Source organism: Leiobunum rupestre, chromosome 2 (assembly GCF_980474605.1).
Source record: "Leiobunum rupestre chromosome 2, qqLeiRupe1.1.hap1, whole genome shotgun sequence".
In the NCBI taxonomy this organism is placed as follows: domain Eukaryota; kingdom Metazoa; phylum Arthropoda; class Arachnida; order Opiliones; family Sclerosomatidae; genus Leiobunum; species Leiobunum rupestre.
In genome coordinates this window covers 52,013,021-52,034,759 of record NC_143385.1, presented here as the reverse complement: position 1 = coordinate 52,034,759, position 21,739 = coordinate 52,013,021, and the positions used below count along the sequence as shown (strand labels likewise).

The window sequence follows — 21,739 nt, the reverse complement described above, 5'->3', positions numbered from 1 at the left end:
ACGCTGAACGTTTTACGGGCGGGGGGGGGAAGATAATTTCCGAATTTTCTCCTTCCGACGGCAGCAGGCGCTAAAGCGTCTAGCCAATGAAAAACGTACACAAGAAAATCCACGACTTTTGACGGGTTGCGTTCTCCTTGTGTGGGGTGTTGTGTTTGTTGCTCCTAGGTGGCACCCTGCGAAGGTACCGCGTTTTGAGCGAATAACATCCGGTGAGAGAGGCATTGCGAACTTCCGGTGGTGTTTAACCGTGCCAGTGTCCCACCCACCCTTCGATCTCGCTCTAACGTAGCTGTGGTTTTTGTGTTTGTGGTATTTTCTCTCCTTGGCATTTTGTAATTCGGAGCAGAAGATGATTGCTGTGGTGCATGTAGTAGCCCTACCTTCCAACGACGGTGCCGCTTTATTGCAGAGGAAAGCTACGGCATCATGGGCGCCAACTTCCCCGCTCTGGAGCTCATGGCCCTCTTCACCGCCGCCGCCATGCACGACTACGACCACCCCGGCCGGACCAACGCCTTCTTGGTCTCCACTTACGCTCCCCAGGTAATCCACCCTAGGGACAACCACACCGGGTAATGAAAGAAGGTGCTTTCTTTTCGCTTGTTCCGGGATAATAATATTAATAATTATCAGCTAGGCTTATACCCAAGGCACCACCTTAGGCTTAAGTCATCAAGCTACTTTTAAAGCCATTAATTCAGGTGGCCGGGTTACAACGCGTAGGAGGGTGGTGGCAAGCTCTTCGTGCCACGCGAGCCAACAGCTCTCTACAATAACTATTACCGTTAACCCGCGGAAGTTTTTATGGATTTCGGAGTAGGGTAAGAAGAGTAAGGCTATTACGTCATTTTACTCCAATTCTGTGCTGGCGAATTGTTTGAGTAAAAACGTTCCTGTGGCCTTTTTAGCAGATAAATTCTGGCTAGCAGACGACAAATCCGATTTATTCTCTTTACACCTCCTTTCCAGAAGAAGTACAAAGAGTAGCCCTAATACTCCGGAACAAGCGGACTGTATTTCAAACCTCTGCCACCAGAGGACGCGCTCGACGGTTTGCTATCGAGGGTGCCGTCCCTTTAGTTGCGGGTCTCACTGTATTTCAAACCTCTGCCACCAGAGGACGCGCTCGACGGTTTGCCATCGAGGGTGCCGTCCCTTTAGTTGCGGGTCTCACTGTATTTCAAACCTCTGCCACCAGAGGACACGCACGATGGTTTGCCATCGATGGTGCCGTCCCTTTAGTTGCGGGTCTAATTGTATTTCAAACCTCTGCCACCAGAGGACGCGCTTGACGGTTTGCCATCGAGGGTACCGTCCCTTTAGTTGCGGGTCTCACTGTATTTCAAACCTCTGCCACCAGAGGACGCGCTCGACGGTTTGCCATCGAGGGTGCCGTCCCATTAGTGGCGGGTCTAACTGTATTTCAAACCTCTGCCACCAGAGGACGCGCTTGACGGTTTGCCATTGAGGGTGCCGTCCCTTTAGTTGTGGGTCTAACTGTATTTCAAACCTCTGCCACCAGAGGACGCGCTTGACGGTTTGCCATCGAGGGTGCCGTCCCTTTAGTTGCGGGTCTCACTGTATTTCAAACCTCTGCCACCAGAGGACACGCACGATGGTTTGCCATCGATGGTGCCGTCCCTTTAGTTGCGGGTCTAATTGTATTTCAAACCTCTGCCACCAGAGGACGCGCTTGACGGTTTGCCATCGAGGGTACCGTCCCTTTAGTTGTGGGTCTAACTGTATTTCAAACCTCTGCCACCAGAGTACGCGCACGATGGGTCGCCATAGAGTGTGCCGTCCACTTACAAAGTAATAGACTTAAATTTTCGTAGCTAAGCCTCGGTTACCAAAATTAGCCGTTCTTCGAAAGTTGTTAGTTATGGGTCTAAGCGTTCCAAACAGCGTTCTAATATGATGTGGTTTGGGAACAGGCTGTCCTGTACAACGACCGATCAGTGCTGGAGAACCACCACGCCGCCGCTGCCTGGAGCGTCTTCCTGTCCAGGCCCGAGTTCAACTGGCTGTGTCACTTGGACAAGGCCGAATTCAAGAGATTCCGTTTCCTGGTCATCGAATGCATTCTGGCCACTGACTTAAAGCGGCATTTTGAGATCTTGGCAGAATTCAACGCCAAAGTAAGCTCCCGTCTGCTACTCACTTTACTTGTATTGTTTCATTTTTAGGGCTGCGCGAACAGTGTTCCGAAGTAGTAAATGTCAGGTGTCAAATAATGTGGTCAAAAGTGGTAACAACCGACATGGCGAATAATATTTTTACTGGATAATATGCCAAATAGTGGCAAATAATAAAATTTAATAAAAATAAAAAACCTACCAAAGAAAAAGATATTTGTGCTATTTTAGACAAATATACTGGATTAGTTGCCAGGTTTTGGGCTAGAAACTCAATAATAGCCCAATCTAGTTATTTCTTTGGGCTATTTTTCAAAGATTTTTCCTGGAGTTTGAATTCGTCTTAATGTGTTTTTCACATAAGAAACATTATCTCACGTGTAAGTGATGCTACAAATCTGAAAGATATTATTTACATAATTTAAATGCGATTTGTGGTTCTAGAGTATTCGAGTCGGGTCATCGCGTACTTGATTAGCAGCTGGTTTTATTCAAGAAATTAGGAAATTAAATTTAAAAGGAGTATAAAGTAACTTTAAAAGCAGAAAAATATTCCTTTAATTAAAATGAACCACAGTTTCACAATTTTTGTAGGTACCGTTTATTTGCCCCCCAAAAAGTTGTAAAAACCCCTCTTTGAACTTTGAAGCAACGAGGATAGGAAAAAACAAATACTCGACGAGTTTAGAGAGCAGCTTATTCGAGTAATCGGGTACCCGACTATGCAATTTTTTGGTACTCGGTAATGGATGAGTATTCTCTAATTACTTATTCGAGGTCGAGTTCGAGTACTCGACTTCAAAAAAGGCCGAGTACTCGATGATGTTCGAGTACTCGACCTCAAAAAAGGCCGAGTACTCGATGATGTTCGATTACTCGACTTCAAAAAAGGCCGAGTACTCGATGATGTTCGAGTACTCGACTTCAAAAAAGGCCGAGTACTCGATGATGTTCGAGTACTCGACCTCAAAAAAGGCCGAGTACTCGATGATGTTCGAGTACTCGCACAGCCCTATTAATTTTGTATTAAACGTGGTTATCTCGTGGTACATTAGACTTACGGCAATTAACCTTTTCGTCTGCTAAGCCGGCGATAAATCAAAATTAGTCTGCCAGCAGCTTATGAGCCTTATGTGGCGCTATGTAAAATGGCAGGAATCCATACCTCTACTTGGAATGCTTATTTTCGTCTCGAGGTGGCGGACGGTTTTTTTGACGTCACTATGTTAACTTAACAAACAACTACGTGAGAGAGGAGCGCGCGCAGAAGGGATTTTTTATCTCGTAGGCGGGGCCAAAGCCGTCAGAGTGATCTTACCATACGCGATACGCCAGGATAAGCATTCCAAGTAGAGGTATCGATTCCTGAATTTGTTTAAATCAGGAGTTCTTGGTTATTTCCCCCAATATATTTAGTTTCCCCTAACTTATTTTTTTTAATATTTAGTGAGTGCTACTGGAATAGTGAAATGTCGAAAATTTAAGGATTCTGTATGTAAGGATAAGAAACGAGCTGTAAAACCTGTTTTGAGAGAAACGCTGCATCCTGGCGTTTAATAAGTGTCCCAGAAGAAAGAACGTATCTATTATCTCAAGGACACTAAACAGTTACGGAATTGGAAAAAAAACGTGGAATCTATCTCGACAATCGCCACTACGTTCCTACCTCGCTTCTCATCCTTATTACATACAGAGTCCTTGGGGGAAAATATTAAAAGATATTTCTGTAATAGGCGAACGACGATGACGCGCCAGGCGTTGACTGGTTGTGCGAGGCGGATCGTATGTTGCTGATGCAGATGTGTATCAAGTTGGCTGACATAAATGGCCCCTGCAAAAGGCACGACATTCATGTCCAGTGGACTTACAGGATAGCCGAAGAGTTCTATGAACAAGTAAGCCACATTCCTAGTGACGATATATATACCGGGTGTTTCAAAAGGTTATGCAAAGATTTTAAGGAGTTGTAGAGGGTGAGTTGAGAAGTATGCCTGTTTTTTCCCATTTTCCTACGATGAGATAAAAGAGCGCCAGAGAGCTTCAAAGTGTGGCCTTCAACAAGCGGAAAGCCAAGCAGCAGGGACTTTAAATACTGTTTAAGTTTACTTTTTTTACGCTGGTTACCTCGATTTGTTTCTAGAGTCCTTTTTCACCTATCACACGAACCCAAACCTGAATGTTCGCGTTTCCCTGCTGCGTGGTTTTGCGCTTGTTGCAGCCTACTTCCAGGGGCTAGTAGGCCACACTTTGAAGCTCTCTGGCGCTCTTTTATCTCATCGTAGGAAAATGGGAAAAAACAGGCATACTTCTCAACTCACCCTCTACAACTCCTTAAAATCTTTGCAGAGGGGCTGATCACTTGGCTTAATCGGTGTACAAGCCTGTAGCTTAGACTGTACGTAACTGATTACAGATTTAGAACTACCGAAGGCTGTACTCATTTTTATACTCCCGTAATCGGTGTACAGACCTTTAGGAAGTGGTTAGCCCCTCGATTTTTGCATAACCTGTTGAAACACCCGGTATATTGTAAGTGGGATTGCAATAGGTCCGGAACCGTTCGATGAGTCCTCGCGTAATCTATTCGCTCGCGGAAACCAGTTCTTGGACCTTTCGTAACTGTTACCATCAAGAACCTAAGGCTGAGCTCTCTTAAATTCGTCTGAAAGTTGAAGCGTTGTTGCCTAGGCAACGGGATAAAGGATACGAGAGATAACTTACAAGGAGACATCTAAGGTGTTCCAACCCGATTTCTTTCAAACTCGGGGGTGAAGTAGACCTTGAGCGCTCCTAAAGGGAAAAGTTTCCATGGCCATTCGATTTGCCATGGCAACCAAAACTGTTTTTCACAATTCAAATTCAAACTTTATCTACGTAAAATAGCATGGGAAAATCACAGATTGTACCGATTTTTATCGATTTTAGCCAATTTACCAATTTTACCCAATTGTTTTGACAAAATTTAAAAATTTTAATTATTAGAAAATGGCAAACTGCGATTTTCCCATGCTATTTTACGTAGAGAACGCTTAAACCTGATTTGTGAAAAACCTTTTTAGTTGCCATGGCAAAACGAAAGGACCTTTAAACTTTTCGGTTTAGAAGCTTTTAAGGTACATGAAGGGTTACTTAACCCCCGAGTTTGACCAAAATCGGGAAGAAACACCTCGGGATGTTTCCTTGTAAGTGGCCGTATTTAAAAATACTGGAAATAGATTTATAATAACGTAGTAAACAATTCGGCATATAGTATTGTCCAATCACGCGTGTTACTTCGTCGGATACCCGGTTGTATCCGATTTGCGTATTTTACAATTTTTTTTGCGAGTCATTAGCTGAAAACTATTCGTGAGTTCTGAACCGTTAAGAGAACGGCCTAGGACTGAGCTGTAACGTCACGCAAAAGTTCTGGATAGTTCAGAACTTTTGTACGAATAGTTGTGATTCGTACGATTTGACGTACGCAGCCCGATGTGCGGACGAATTTTAGAGATTTCAACCTTGAGTTCCGACCAGTACTTGCTCTTGAGCAGGTACCATTTAGAACGGTTCCGAACGGTTCAACAAGAGGTTCTTGTCTGCGAATAGTTTGCATTTGGGTAGTTCTAGAATTTTTTTTGCCGAATAGTGCGCATGGGGACTGGTTGAACGGTTCAGAACTCACGAATAGTTTTCAGCTATTGTAGAAGCTAGGAGGATTCAAGTGTACCTGGAGAAGAAATTTGTATTCCCCCGACCAATGCCTCGCGGCTCGGCTACAGCTGTCGCCTGGTGTGTCAAATACTTGGACATAACGTTCTTAGCGCCACCTACAAAGCTTCAAAGTAACCTAAGAGTTACCAAAACATTCGTCTACTAGACAGTATTTCGAACTTTAACGGTTTTTAGCTTAGGCCACGTCGAAGAAATTTGCCCGAAAACTATATAATTTCAAAGAAAGTTGCAATGAATGTTAAGTTTTAAATTTAATTATGGGGAAATATTGTTGCTTTGACAACTGTCGTAGCGATTCTAGGTGCCATTAAAAAATTATTTTTTTATCCAGTTCCAAAGCCAAACACGTGGTCATAGTTCACATTTTCCCCACTAGATGGCTCCATTGTAGTTTTATGCCCAAGGGTTTGAGGCTTTGAGCTGTCTCTCCCGTGGTCGAGCGCCCGTGGCCCCCGAATTCTTCTCCAGGTACACTTGAATCCTCCTAGGTAGAAGAGGCTTAGAACTTGGGAGTTAGTGGGTTTCGTGACGTCTGTCTCGTAAGTTGAGCGTGTGTTTTGCGTCCGCAGGGAGACGAGGAGGCCGCCCTTGGACTTCCGATCTCGCCTTTCATGGACCGCCGCTATCCGCAATTGGCCAAATTACAAGAATCTTTCATTAACCACCTGGTGGCGCCCCTGTGCAACGCTTACGGCGAATCGGGGCTCCTTCCCGGAAATTGGGTGGATAATTCCGACAGTGACGAAGAAGGTTATTCAACAATTACTTTAAAACATGTGGCGGCTCTACGTATACTAGCTCTTATTCAAGAGATGTCGCCAGCGTCGAACTCAAAACAAGATGCTTACGCTACATTTTGGCCCAAAACGCGGGACATAAAAGTACCCCTCGCATGGATTGGCTTGTTTCTAAATTTGGCTATAACTTAAATTATACTAATTTTTAACAATTTTTTTTATATGGGATATATAGAGATAGTTAAAGACCACTAAATATAGTTTAAGTTGTCTAATTATAATACTTATACTTTACAGTGGTTCTCGGGCGACGTTATTGTTTCGCTATTTTCAATTTAAACTTCCTTGATCATTAATAGATGGCACCACGCTCCTCAGTAAATTAGTTTTTCTATAAAATCGGATAGATTCATGGCCATCTCTAATATCAAGGGCCTCATCATAATACAGGTGAAAATGATTGAGCCGACTGTTTCTTTAAAGCAAGTGGCGGCTCTATCATTGCCACACGTATAAGGCCCCTGTTATTAGAGATGGCCATGAATCTATCCGATCCTTCAAAAACGAAACTTTAATGGAGAGCGTGGTGCCATGTATTAATAGCCAAGGAAGCTAAAATTCAAAATAGCGAAACAACGAAGTAGCCAGAGAACCATTGTAAAGTATTATAATTAGATACTCCATTTTATTTATGGTAATTTAAAATAGAAGAATTACACATGGCGGCATTTTTAAAAATTAAAAACCTTTATTAAGGTTGTTTTTTATACTCTATTTAGTGGGCTTTAACTTAAATTAAATAACCCATACAAAAACATTTGTTTATAATTGCTGTAATTTATGTTATAGACCAATTTACAAACGATCCAATCAACGCGAGGGGTAGCTATAAGTACCGCCCTTTTTTATTTCGACGCTAGCGACATCTATTGACCAAAGACCTTCTTCACGTCGAGCCGCTACTTGCTTTAAATAAACCCGGTAGTTTTAATGAACGACTCATTAACTAATTTCTTCGTGTAGCCATGCCCGATGCTGACACATTGGCGGCTGCGGCGGATAACAAAGACACAGACGATGAACTGGTTGAGAGCGAACCGGAACCACCTTCTGGTCAGTTTTTAATATTTTATCACAAGTCTATAATATTATTGCGACATTTATGACCATATCTAGTTTTTTTCCCGGTAGTTAATGCATTTTCTACCGCAAATGGTTATTTAATTATTGTAATTAATTTAAAACTGGCCCAAAATTTTCCATTTCTTCGCATTGTGGTGTGCGGAAAGAAACATGAAAGTGTACGCCGTACCTTGTAATTAAATTAAAACTGGCCCAAAATTTACCAATTTTTCGCATTATGGACTGCAGTGAAACTCACGAAACATAAGGCGGCATACCTATTTAGACAAAACTAAATTGCACAATTTCCTTCTTTGATTAACTATAACGCGGGGGGTTACGGTTTATCGCCCCGGGAAGGAAAATTCTTTTCGATTTAATACATTTTAGGATATTCTGCTCTACCAAAAATAACTTAAAATTGTCTTTTTCGGTGATATGTCATCCAAATATTATTCCGCTTTATTATTGTCCAAACAATTAACGAGTTCTACTTCACCTCATTTCCGTTGTGTCAATATTAAAGTGGAAAAGCTATGGCTAGAAGATCAGTCTAATCTTCTTTGGAAAGTGAAAACGAATATCTGTTTAAACGGGATCAAGGGACGTTAATTCACGTTTTGGATAAAGTTCAATAAAATTTGTTGGAACGGCTACAAAATCCGAAACTAATCGGCTCGTCAAAAATGTGCCGGAGGTGTGGTGACGAGATGATGTTTTTAAAATGGGTCGATATCTCGGATGAATTTATTTTTTCGTGTGTTTTACTGCACTCCATAATGCGATTGAAATAGGAAATTTTGTAACAGTTTTAATTTAGTTACAATTTATTGAATAATCATTTGCGGTTGAAAAATTTTACTGTATTAAAGCAACTGTCGGCTCTATCATTGCCACATGTGGCTGTATTATGAAAAGGCAACCGTTATTAGAGATGGCCATGAATCTATCCGAATTTTCGAAAAAAAATTACTTTCATGGAGAGCGTGGAGCCATCTATTAATGGGAACGGAAGCTAAAATTCAAAATAGCGAAACAATAACGTCGTCAGAGAACCATTATAGATCATTATATTTAGACCACTTTTACTCTACTTAGTGAACTTTAACCTAAATTATACACCCCATATAAAATATATTGTAAACAATTACTATAATTGAAGTTATTGACAAATTTACAAACGAGCCATTCAACGCGAAGCATACCATTATGTCCCGCCTTTTGGGTCGAAATGTAGCTTCAGCATCTTGTTTTGATTTCGACGCTAGCGACATCTGTTGAAAAAAGAGCTACTTCACCTAGAGCTGACACTTGCTTTAAATTACATGGTTCTTTTTCTAAAATTGTATAAAAAATGGGTGGCGTACGTATCATTAATAATTACCTTGTAAGTATGTTTCTTTGATAAATATTTTATTGAAAGTTAATCGACGAATGACGTCATCAAAGATACGAGGTTACCTGAAACTGCGACGTAACATTCTATTATCTTCCTCGACAGGTTTTAAAAAAATTGGAAGAATAATATTATAGACCTAGGATTTTAGATATTATACTGAATTTTTATGTCAATAAATTTGACCTCTTGTACTTTTAAGCAACGGTCGGCTATGTCATTTCCACCTGTATGTTATTAGAGATGGCCATGAATCTATCCGATTCTTCGGAAAAATGACTTTACTGGAGAGCGTGGTGCCATCTATTAATGACTAAGGAAGCTAAAATTCAAAATAGCGAAACAATAACGTCGTCAGAGAACCATTGTACTACTGTAGAGTATTATAATTAGACAACTTAAACTCTACTTAATGGTCTTTAACCTAAATTATATATCCCATATAAAATATATTGTTAAAAATTACTATAATTGAAGTTATTGTCAAATTTACAAACGAGCCAATCAACGCGAGGGGTACTTTTATGTCCTGCCTATTTTGTCAAAATGTAGCGTATGCATCTGGTTTTGATTTCGACGCTAGCGACATCTGTTGAAAAAAGAGCTACTTCACGCCGAGCCGACACTTGCTTGTAAAATTAAGTACTTCCCAAAATGTTCAGTCTGAAAGTCATTCTTGGTAGTAAAAAATTGGTTTTGACAATTACATTTTTGCAAAAGTGACAAAATTACCAATCTTAACCTAATAGGCGAAACTATAAAGTAAATTTGGTCCTTACCAACTTGTCAAAATGGGGAAACAAAATCACGTGACTACCATATCACAGCCAACTTCGATTTGGTAACAGAATTTAAACCGCCATTAAAAAAATTAAATAAATACCAGTTCGTATTTCTTAGGATAGATGGCGCTGCAGTTCTCCACGTGACTAACATATTTTCAGTCCCCTGGACTTTGTAGTTTCACGAATGACTCGTCTCAATAGGCCTTTCTATGAAATACTCTACGCTGGCTGAACTTGTTTTTACGTAGCTCATTCGTCACGAAATGCGTAGAAGTCCAGTTCAGTTTATGCTTAAAAACAGGGAACCTCGTCGAATTTACTCTTATGTCCCGGGTGTTTCTAAGCAGTGCTTCCACGTGCGGGGAATTTTTCCCTTTTCAGGGATTTTCCAACCTTCCAAAACGCTAAAAGCGAATAGTGCCAAGGACTTGCAAGTTACTGTTTGTTGAAATAATTGAAACTTTTCGCCTGTAAACAGAACGTCGGGTTTTTGGTAAGCCTTAAAAACAGCTACAAGCACCGTTGTAACACTTGTTGCATACCGTACAGGTGAAATGTTTACATTATTTTTACAAGCACTATATAAACAGTAACTTTCAGGTCCTGGTTCTCGGAAATATTACTTTTTGGTGATTTCATTGAAGATGTTTTATTGAAGCGTCTCTAATTGCCTATTTAGTCCATGTTATGTTATGAGTCAGATGTAAAAAATATTTTACTTCGTTCCTAAAATACTGGTAATTTTGATAGTACAGGGTTCGTACAGAACCTGGATATCCTGGAAAACCAGTATAAGTCAGGGATGTGTAAAATGGAGAAAAAATATCGGGGATTTAAATAATTTCGTAGAAAGTCAGGGATAGGTCAAGGATTTTAGTTAGTCAACCAAACCACACATTAACAAATATTTTTTGACCTAAAACAATAAAAAAATGTCCAAAAATATATAACCAAAAAGGTCAGGAATATTGGCAAAACTTGGTCAGGGATTTTAGATCAGAAATTTTCGTACGAACCCTGTAGTAATGAAAGTCCTGATCTAAATATCTATTTGGGACTTTTGTGGATATATTTTAGCAAAATTATTCAAATGTAAGTAAATAAAAAATTTTGTAATAAATAAAACCTTATATTTGGAATTCTTCTCAGAATAAAACTGAATATTTATATAAATTAGTATTAACAGTTCCAAAATATAGCGAGGAATAAAAAATGGGAATTTCCAAGTCAAAAAAGGGATTTTTCGTTTGATGAAATTATCGCGAGAGGGAAATTTTAGATATCAAATGTGGCAGCCCTGTTTCTAAGAGAACAATGTTGTTTCCGCAGCGGATGTAACGAAGTTACGTCGTCCCAGTCGGCAGCTGAGGCCCAGGAAAGTGGTCTGCTTGCAAACGATGCATTTGCAGGAGAATTACGAGCATTGGATCGCCATCCTTAAGGAGGAGAACAAGGCTGCCAAGTTGTCCCCGTCGGCCGAGTGCGGCACCGACGACCCCAACGCCAGCGCCGGCCTCGAGCACGAGCCGGAAGAGATCGACGACGAAGAGCCGCTGATCGAAGAGGGCTCTGACCAGGGCGAGATGGAGACCATTCACGAAGAGGACAGTTCATCTACTAAGTCCACGCCACCCGTGAGTCGCCCTTGGCTCGCTATACTTTCCCTTGGGATTTCACCTCTAGGAGGGGTTTTACAATCACCCTGTCTGTCTGTCTGTCTGTCTGCCTGTCTGTGGGTCTGTCTGCCTGGGCTGCGAACGCGTACGCATTTTCGGGGCAAAGTGTAATCACTGCGAGGGGTAAGACACTCTGCGAACTCGGTGTACACTGCCGTACCTTTGACAGTGCTAAATGGAACTCGCGAACTCTTGAAAATATGTACCTTTAACAGTGCTAAATGTACGAACTTGGTGTACAGATTATCTGAGACTGTCTTACCCCTCGAATCACTGCGTGCGCAGTTTCTTGGAATTAAGGAAAAAAAAATCCAAAAGAGCCATATTTTTATATTGGGTGTAGTATATTTTTTTTCAATTTGCGTTAGTATCGGGCGGGATTCGAACCCGAGCCCTCCTGCACGACAGTCGACAGGTGAGCGTTCTACCACAGGTATATTTTGGTTTGCCAACTTGTTAATTTTTCAAACCAAATGCCGAGGGGCGGCTCACTCTCATGATTATTAGGACACCCTCGCATGATTAGATTAGATTAGATAAAAATTAAATCTGTAGCTTAGGCTGTGCAAAGATTAAAAATGATTAAATCATGATTATAAATTTAATCGTGCTTTTTAGGACCCCTCGCATGGTTAAATCATGACTAGATTAGATTAAAATTAAATCTTTAGCTTAGGCTGTGCAAAGATTAAAAATGATTAAATCATGATTATAAATTTAATCGTGCGTATTAGGACACCCTCGCATGGTTAAATCATGACTAGATTAGATTAAAATTAAATCTGTAGCTTAGGCTGTGCAAAGATTACAAATTTAATGGTGATTATTAGGACACCATGATCTGCCCCTCGCCAAATGCTAATGCTCTTATAAGACCAGTTTTGACTAACTCGTTTCGCGGATTTAAACACCAAAAGCCAGAGCGGCGAATTCGCTATAGCAAGAACCAAGGTGCCCTTAGTGGCGAATTCGCTATAGCAAGAACCAAGGTGCCCTTAGTGGCGAATTCGCTATAGCAAGAACCAAGGTGCCCTTAGTGGCGAATTCGCTATAGCAAGAACCAAGGTGCCCTTAGTGGCGAATTCGCTATAGCAAGAACCAAGGTGCCCTTAGTGGCGAATTCGCTATAGCAAGAACCAAGGTGCCCTTAGTGGCGAATTCGCTATAGCAAGAACCAAGGTGCCCTTAGTGGCGAATTCGCTATAGCAAGAACCAAGGTGCCCTTAGTTGCGAATTCGCTATAGCAAGAACCAAGGCGCCCTAGCGTCGAATTCGCTATAGCAAGAACCAAGGTGCCCTTAGTGGCGAATTCGCTATCGCGAGAACCAAGGCGCCCTAGTGGCGAATTCGCTATAGCAAGAACCAAGGTGCCCTTAGAGGCGAATTCGCTAGAGCGAGAACCAAGGCGCCCTAGCGGCGAATTCACTATCGCTAGAACCAAGGCGCCCTAGCGGCGAATTCACTATCGCTAGAACCAAGGCGCCCTAGCGTCGAATTCGCTATCGCGAGAACCAAGGTGCCCTTAGTGGCGAATTCGCTATAGCAAGAACCAAGGTGCCCTTAGTGGCGAATTCGCTATAGCAAGAACCAAGGTGCCCTTAGTGGCGAATTCACTATAGCAAGAACCAAGGTGCCCTAGCGTCGAATTCGCTATAGCAAGAACCAAGGTGCCCTTAGTGGTGAATTCGCTATCGCGAGAACCAAGGTGCCCTAGCGTCGAATTCGCTGTAGCAAGAACCAAGGTGCCCTAGCGTCGAATTCGCTGTAGCAAGAACCAAGGTGCCCTAGCGGCGAATTCACTATCGCTAGAACCAAGGCGCCCTAGCGGCGAATTCGCTATCGTGAGAACCAAGCAGGGCCGGACTGGCTAGTAGTTGGCCCCACCGGCTATGCAATCGTGTGGCCCCATTTTTTCATTTATGCAAATTTTTTCCTCTTTGGCCCCCAATTTGAGTTGGCCCCGATCTGACCGGCGATCGCAGGTTAGCCGCCCGGGCCAGTCCGGGCCTGGAACCAAGGCCCCGTAGTGGCAAATTGGCTATCGCGAGAACCAAGGCGCTGTAGCGGCGAATTCGCTATTGCGAGATCAAAGGCCCCTTAGCGTATCATTTGATATTCTTTAAAACAAAGGCCCTACGTGTTATTTTAAATTACTTAAAACCAAAGCCCCACGTATCATTTGGTATTCTTTTAAACCAAGGCCCTACGTGTTATTTTGAATTCCCTAAAACCAAAGCCTGTTGTATCATTTGGTATTATTTAAAACCAAGGCCCTACGTGTTATTTTATATTATTTAAAACCACATCCCTACGTATTTTTTTTGAATTCCCTAAAAGCATAGTCTTACGTATTTTTTTAATTCCCTAAAACCAAAGCCTTACGTATTTTTTTGTATTGTTTAAAACCAAGGCCCCACGTATTACATTATATTCTTTAAAACCAATGGCGAAATAATTCCTAAAGTTTAAAAATAGCTCATATTTTGGAAATGAAAAGGCTGTACTAATGCGTGTTCTGTTTGCAGAGGGACTCCTGCTGACAATCGGAGAAAAACGATAGAAAATGCTGTAGTATTCATTAGGAATGACGCTTCGCAGACATTTCTCTATAAACCAATGGTAACAGCGGACGAGGGAAAAAATACAATTACAAATACAAATTCAACCGGCTCTTCGACGAAAACCATTAAACCCAGTTCCGCTGGCGCGCCTCGCGACAAGGGCAACTTACAATGCAAGGAATATATATACACTTATATAAATATAACGAACGTAAAACAAACCCAAGATTGTAGCCATGATATTGTTCTAGTCGAGATCTTATACCAGGGGGAATTAATTAGCGATTCATTCATTCATTCGTTATTTACACTTTTAGCGCATCCGTATTATCGTAGTTAATTTTAAATTTTTAGCTGTGATACTTTCGAAATTTGTTTGGAAATATTTCCCCCTTGCTTCAACAAAAACTGTTTGTACATACTACGTAGACGACGATCACTGATTGGTCGAAAATTCACCTTAGATGTTCCGCGCGTGCGCGTCGAACTACTGCGTATAAATACGAAGAACCGATACGAAGAAACTAATTGGCTAAGGCCGACGGATCACTTTGTAGTTTAATTGGGTGAAATTTTTGATTATAAACGATTGTAAATTGACTTGGGACTCGCGAAAACTGTTAATGAAGACGCGAGCTATTTCGGGTTGGTTTTTGGTTGGTGGCGTGTTTTTGGTTATCGAAACGAATTGTTGCAAAGATTTAAAAAATACTGTAATGTTGTTATATGAAGAAAAAAAACTAAACAATAAAGCTTGCGATTGGTTGGTTTAAAATGACCTTGAAACTATAGCTTGAACGTGATTAGTAAATTTGAGAAAAACTGAAATTGGACGTTATTGGTTGGAATACATTTCCGTAAAATGTGATTGACCATGATTGGTTGGAATGAAAGATCTAAGCTGAAACGTGATTGGTCGGTTAAAATTCCGACTTCGTTTTGATTGGGAGATAATAATTAAAACTTATTTTTCATTGGTCGACGGTGATTTGACCTCCCTCTTGATTGGTTAATGATAATATGAGCTGGCTTTTGATACGTTGACTAGAGTTGGCCATAGTCTTGGCTTTTAAAATAATTCAAACGAGTTTTGGTCAAGTTATCATTATATTTTAAGGCCTAGTTTGATATGAAAATAAGTAAGTTTTACAAAAATTCTGAATTTTAAAGCAATCAATCCAAACCCGCGTGTAGTTTAAAGGGCAATCCCAGTGGTCGAGGACCGGGGGGCGGGAAAATGTTGGGATGACCAAATCCGAATTTCTACAGCCCCTCATCCCCCCTCTACGCAATTTCTAGTTTTTGCTACCTCCGACGAAAGATAGATGGAGCCTCCCATTGTAAATTGCTTCTCTATTTTTGCCTACCCGTAATAAAACGTTGAGGCTAGTTCACTTTCCACGCCCCCTTGTGCCCGGCTATTCGTTTTGCCCTTTAAAAATAGGCTCTATAAACATCAATTCAAACGTATGTTCAAACCTAAAAACCAGTTAGTTCACGAAATTAAAACGCCCTTGAAATGTGTTCACGACACAAAGTGAAGTAACAAAAAAATAAACCAAACGAAAGACTTTACTAAAATAATAATAATAAAACCCGAATCTCTTAATATTCAAACAAAACCAAAAAAATAAAGAAACCAAGGCTCCGGATAGCTTATCTTCCTGATGTGGTTATACAATTTTTGAATAGTTTACTAATCGACAAAAAATAACATTGTTCCCGAAATTTGCACCTGAAATGTAAATTTTTGTATGTAAAATGTACAGCGCACATAAAATAACTTCCACAGAGATAAATTAACCTCGTGAATTTTGTTAGTGGTAATATTATTTAATTTAAAAAGTCAAAAGAGAAAATATAAAATACAGTGGGACTCCCGTTGCACAATCATAATGTTGTGGAAAACTGATGTTCAATGAAAGATTAAAAAAAATGCCCAAAAAACCATGGTATTGAAACACTAGCGCCATCGATAATTTAATTACTGTATCAAAACTCATTTTTTTTTCTCGAAATAGTAAGCTGGATATATAAAACCCGATTGTTAGATAATTTTTGAAGGTGCTGTTTTAGGGTACTTGGACGCTGACGCTACGTCTGGGATTAAGGTAACAGCCAAAAAGTGCGGTTTCAAAGTACCCTAATTAATTGAACATAAACGTGTCTACGCCCCCCCCCTTTTTAATATATACAATTTTATTTTAAGCAAAGTACAAATCATTTTTATTTTGTATTAATTTAATTCCATTTAATTTACAGTTAGTGTGTTTTCCATTTTAATAATGTAGATCTTATATACGAAATATTTTCAACTTCAATTCAAATTGTGCAAAGTTTCATTGTGAATGCTCGTTTGGGATTGGTTGATTTAATTAAAATTCTTAATTTAATAAAATTTTATTATGTGGGATAAAGACCTAATTGGTTATATTTAATTACTAAAAAAACACAACGACATTCGTTAAATAAACCGATAGGTTAATTTCGATAACTTCGTTTTTACTGATAATTCTTTGGTGCAACAGAACTAAGTAAGGTAATATTTCAGACTAAACTCAATTATTCGCAAATTGCGCAACCAATTCCAGAACGAGCTTTTTTTCTGAAATTACCTTCCCCTTCTAACTAAATGTGCTACTTTCTAGTTAAAAAATTAAAACCCCTCAAGTCATAATGTAAAGCAAAAAACAAAACTATATCATATAATGTACAGAGTAAATGACCAAATGTACTCCTAAACGAAATTTGAAAAACCCTTTGAAGAAACGTTTAACCAGAAACCAACAAAAGCACCCTTCCCCGAAAGACAAAATTCTAACATATCACGCGTATGATTTGTGCATATGATTTGGTGCATGTTTTTAACTGACCGGGTAATGTTACATTTTTGAAAAACAGAGATTACCAACTTCCGTAATTTAAAATAATTCCAAACCCCGGTTTGAAGTACATGGAACCTACCGTTGCTGTAATCTTGCCTTGAATACGATCCATGTGTGATGCCACTATGTATAATAAAGTTGTATTTGACAATAATTAGTGTTTCTCATTGTGTTTCGTCGTGCTAAAAGCGTTAACAGGGTTGCCAAACAACAGGAAAAAGTCAGGGAATTAAAAAATGGGCCTAAAAAGTAAGGCATTTAAAAAATGAGCCTAAAAAGTCAGGGAATTAAAAAATGAGCCTATAGCCGCTGAGATAGACTATGTAAACTCTACAGGTCTTCTGACTTTTTGATGTTAAGTATTTCAATGCACATTTTCACAGATAGATGGCAGACGTCCTCCAGACGAGTAACTATTTCACTTAGAGTTTATTTAGAGTCATCTAAGATAATAGTTTAAAACCTTAGTAGGCTATATATGGTAAGAGAAATAAACTATTTATATTTGGAGGAATAATTGTCAAAACTAAACACAAATTATATAGTGGAAATTTAGCCGAAAATTCTGTGATTATAATGTTCCTTAAAAACTCTCAAGAGAACAGGGAAAAAGTAAAGGAACTTTAATCTGAAAACATTGTATCAACCCGAAATAAACTATTTCTGATGAAACAAATAAACTATTTCTGATGAAACAAATAAACTATTTCTGATGAAACAAATAAACTATTTCTGATGAAACAAATAAACTATTTCTGATGAAACAAATAAACTATTTCTGATGAAACAAACTATTTCTGATGACACAAATAAACTATTTCTGATGAAACAAATAAACTATTTCTGATGACACAAATAAACTATTTCTGATGAAACAAATAAACTATTTCTGATGAAACAGATAAACTATTTCTGGTGAAAGAAATAAATTATTTCTGATGAAAGAAATAAATAAAACATCTTCCCAGAAATTTACAAGAAGTAATATTTCCGACAGCCAGGACTCATAACTTCATAAGTTACTATTTATATAGTGCTTGTTGAAATATTGGAAAGCTGGAAAGTTTTCTCGAACATAACATCGGTTTTTATCTAAGCCTTAACAAGTTACCTGGTTAAAAGGAAACACTTGTTGCATACCGTACTGCGTAATACGTTTAGTTCTAAAGGAATTAGTTTTCATCTTTTTCCGAAAGATAATTTTATACGAAATGAATTAACTCTGCCTCCATGAGAAGCCTTAAAATTGCCCGGTAATATAAAAATATTCCGAATAATTTTAATTATTTATATCATACGAGGATGATAATAAAAATATTATCTTCTTATACTTAGTTTTAGTAACATTATATATTTTACCTTAAAATATATAATCGAAAATTAACATTAGTATGTTCCTTATATACGTGAGCCGACGCATTTCTTATTCGACGCAAAATTCTCATGAGGGCAAAAACGCGTCTCCAATTGGCTTATAAATGACTTTTTGGTTAGCCATTCTAACCGTTTAACCGACCGACCGAAAATATAGTTCCTTCCCAGATGAATTTGGAGAGGGGGGTAAAAACCGAGTATCTTTTATTGAAGCGTTCATTGTTACAAATAAGGTTCGGTAAAACGTCTTCTAAGACAGTTATAAAAATAGAATACACTTTTTAACGTTTTAGAACTGTTTATTTGGGACAACGGTCATTATTTCATGTTGTCAGATATTTGTATACCGGTGCTCCCAGCGAATAATTGGCTTACTACATCAGGGATCTCATCGTTATGCCCTACGCCAGCGTCCACAAGCCCGGACAGGTGACAAAGGCTTCTAAGGGGGAATGACTGGCACCTGCAACCCACGTAAAACGGCACAGGTGGCACCGGAGATCCCGGTGAGGCTCCGAAAGCCCGGGAAACAGGGTCACAGCGCCTCATACGGAGACCCACCGCCCCACAGCAGGTTACAAAATTCTTCCGAAGCGGGCTGGATGCTTGGACCCTCTCCGTTAGCCTGAGCCAAAACTCAGTTTACGGCTCCTACCTGACCGAAGTCGGAGGTGGAGAACCATTGCACCCGGGCTAACATATCCCACGGCGCCACCGCCTTTATGGGTCACAAGAGCCGGACCCCGACTTCCCGGTAAAGGCGCAAGTTATTGCACACTGCGAACCCTTAAAGGCCTCATTATTTCATGTAGCATTAAAAGCGATAGCTTCCATATTTTCACTCATTCTGAAGTTTTTAATTCAATTCTAGTATGGTTGACTCTCGGGATCAGCTCGTTTTCATGGTGAAGTTATTCTATGGTCAAGGTAATCGTAACACTAATTTAGTTAGCCAGTTATTTAGAAGGCGGCATCCAAACCGCAGACCTTGCCACACGACTGTGCTTCGAGCAGTTCACGATTTCGCGAACAGAGGAAACGTTAACCCGAGGTTCAGGGGACAAGGTCGTCATAATATCGACAATGAAGGTACTATCCTCGCGTACATCGTTGCGTATCCTGCGCAAGTATCAATCTGGATCTAACAACGACTTATATCGGGAGAGTTCTTCGCTATAACAGGAGATAAACTCTCATAGGAGGTTTGGATAGTTGGAAGCAAAAATTCAATAAGAGGTCGCAAAATTTTAACGTCGGAGACAATCAGACTGTTTGACCACCGTACAAAACCTGTTTACTTTTATAATGCGTAAAAGGCGTTCATGTGTCATTCTGTCATTGATTGATATAAATAGTAGTATTTTAATTGAAACATATGTTTTTAACAAATTAATTATTTATAAAAGTCCTACTAGTTAACAACTATACCCTTACAACTTTTAAATTTTCAAAAGATCTCGAATACGGTTTTTGTAAGGGCAGGTACGATATTTCTCTCAACACCTTGACTCTGGTGGCTAGGAGCAACAAACAAAGTACCCCACACAAGGAGAACGCAACCCGTCAGAGGTCGTGTATTTTATTAGGTACATTTTTAATTGGTCGGCTGGAGTTGCTATAGCATCCACTGTTAATTCCACTGCTGTGTGTGAAGCAGTGGCGTAGCTGATGGTCCGCAGGGCCCCGAGCTTCAGGGGGCCCCACTCACCATAAAAAAATTGAAATATGGGGCCCCCATAGAGATATTGGCGGCGAGGCCTTTGTGTTCTCAGCTACGCCACTGGTCTAAGTGGGGATTGGTCGTCCCATTGCTGCACCTTCTGCTGGGTTGAGTGGCTTGCGTCAACGGTGCGACCATCAGTAGTAGGGCTGGTTTTGTCACCTGTCCGGGCTGTGGACGATGGCGTAGGGCACTATGATGATAGACCTCCGGTGGTACCCCAGTAGCACATAGGCGCCGAAATACAGTTGGTTAAGAGTCCATGTGTCGGGTAAGAGTCCAACGTTTGTAGACGGTAAATATTACAATTGGCCGACTGTTCAAATAACTGTCGGTGGTATACTTGTTTCGGGCCTGATTACCGACAGTCGGCCGACCGTTGCATTAAAGGTCTCTTTGTAGACGGTAAAAATTACAATTGGCCGACTGTTCAAATAACTGTCGGTGGTATACTTGTTTCGGGCCGGATTACCGACGGCCGACCGTTGCATTAAAGGTCTCTTTGTAGACGGTAAAAATTTCAATTGGCCGACTGTTCAAACAACTGTCGGTGGTACACTTGTTTCGGGCCTGATTACCGAAATGTTGGAAATCTGAACATAATTAAAAAAAGTTTAATTTTGATATAAATATCTTAACGTTGGAATTCAACGGAAGCCCGAGCGTAAAAGATGTCTGCTGAATAGCGACCGCCATGCAATAATTGGTGAAGAATTTCACTAAAAATTGCAATGGACTGCTCACATATAGGGCACTCTGAATGTATATTAGTTTTACTGATATCGGCAGATTTCCGAGTTCAGCCAGAGTTCCTGCACAGTACTGATGAGCCCCAAAAAGGGCGAAAGCGGTCTACTGTTGGAATCTCTAGCTAAAATTTTGAATTTTGATTATATTGCACTGTTTAAATTCTGGATGTATTAATATAATACGTTTTTTATAGGTTCATAAAAGAGACATCTTAATATTCCAAAGAGTACGTGTTGGGTATGACTCCGAAACGGGGTCAGGCATGAATCCGAAACGGGGTCGGTTATGAATCCGAAATGGAGTTGGGTATCATTGCAATATTGAGTCGTTATTCCTACCCATTGTTAGTCGGAAAGTAATTTCTTTGCCGTAAAAATAGTTTCCCCGACTCTAATTCGAGCGGACATAGTACCAGTCAAAAGAGTAGTTTCCCGACAGTATTTTGGCTACGAAATAGTCGTCGTCAGACAGTCGGCCCAACAGAAAATCGGCGCCGTCGGGCAGGCGACAATTGCTACTGGGGTATGGTCTCTGTTACTAGGTACACCGGGCTATAAATTCTGACACACTGGTCGGAAGGGGAAAATTCGGAAATTTTCTTCCCCTTTCTGTAAAACATTCAACGTAAAGGCCGCCCAATGAAATTTGTACACAACACTGCGTTAGCGTGTTTAAATGCTTGCTGCGTTCTCCTTGTGTTTGTTGCTCCTAGCTGGCGAGAACCATTAATCCATGCGAGAACTATCCCATTATAGTAGTTTATCGATAAGTATCTCTCTATCAGTTTAAGAGGAAATCGGAGAATTTTTCTCTCGAGTATGGAGGTTTGTTTTTTATACTTTGCCACACTGAATAGCATCCTTCCTTATTCCCTCGGCTGT

General features: G+C 40.3%; 1 protein-coding gene across 4 annotated transcripts in view; it reads left to right on the top strand.

Annotated features, from left to right (window-relative positions):
- The window catches only part of LOC149958346 (cGMP-inhibited 3',5'-cyclic phosphodiesterase 3A-like), a 250,737-nt gene extending 233,569 nt beyond the window's left edge, over positions 1 to 17,168 (top strand). For 3 of the 4 annotated variants that reach the window (XM_090165787.1, XM_090165789.1, XM_090165790.1), the window contains exons 9-15: positions 350 to 546; positions 1,938 to 2,141; positions 3,872 to 4,033; positions 6,422 to 6,602; positions 7,613 to 7,702; positions 11,222 to 11,526; positions 14,094 to 17,168. In XM_090165787.1, the coding sequence (XP_090021913.1) occupies positions 350 to 546; positions 1,938 to 2,141; positions 3,872 to 4,033; positions 6,422 to 6,602; positions 7,613 to 7,702; positions 11,222 to 11,526; positions 14,094 to 14,108 (1,154 nt within the window). In that variant the 3' untranslated portion in view covers positions 14,109 to 17,168. The remainder of the gene's footprint in view (positions 1 to 349; positions 547 to 1,937; positions 2,142 to 3,871; positions 4,034 to 6,421; positions 6,603 to 7,612; positions 7,703 to 11,221; positions 11,527 to 14,093) is intronic. The other variant, XM_090165788.1, reaches the window with a different exon arrangement.
- Positions 17,169 to 21,739: the final 4,571 nt, after the last annotated feature.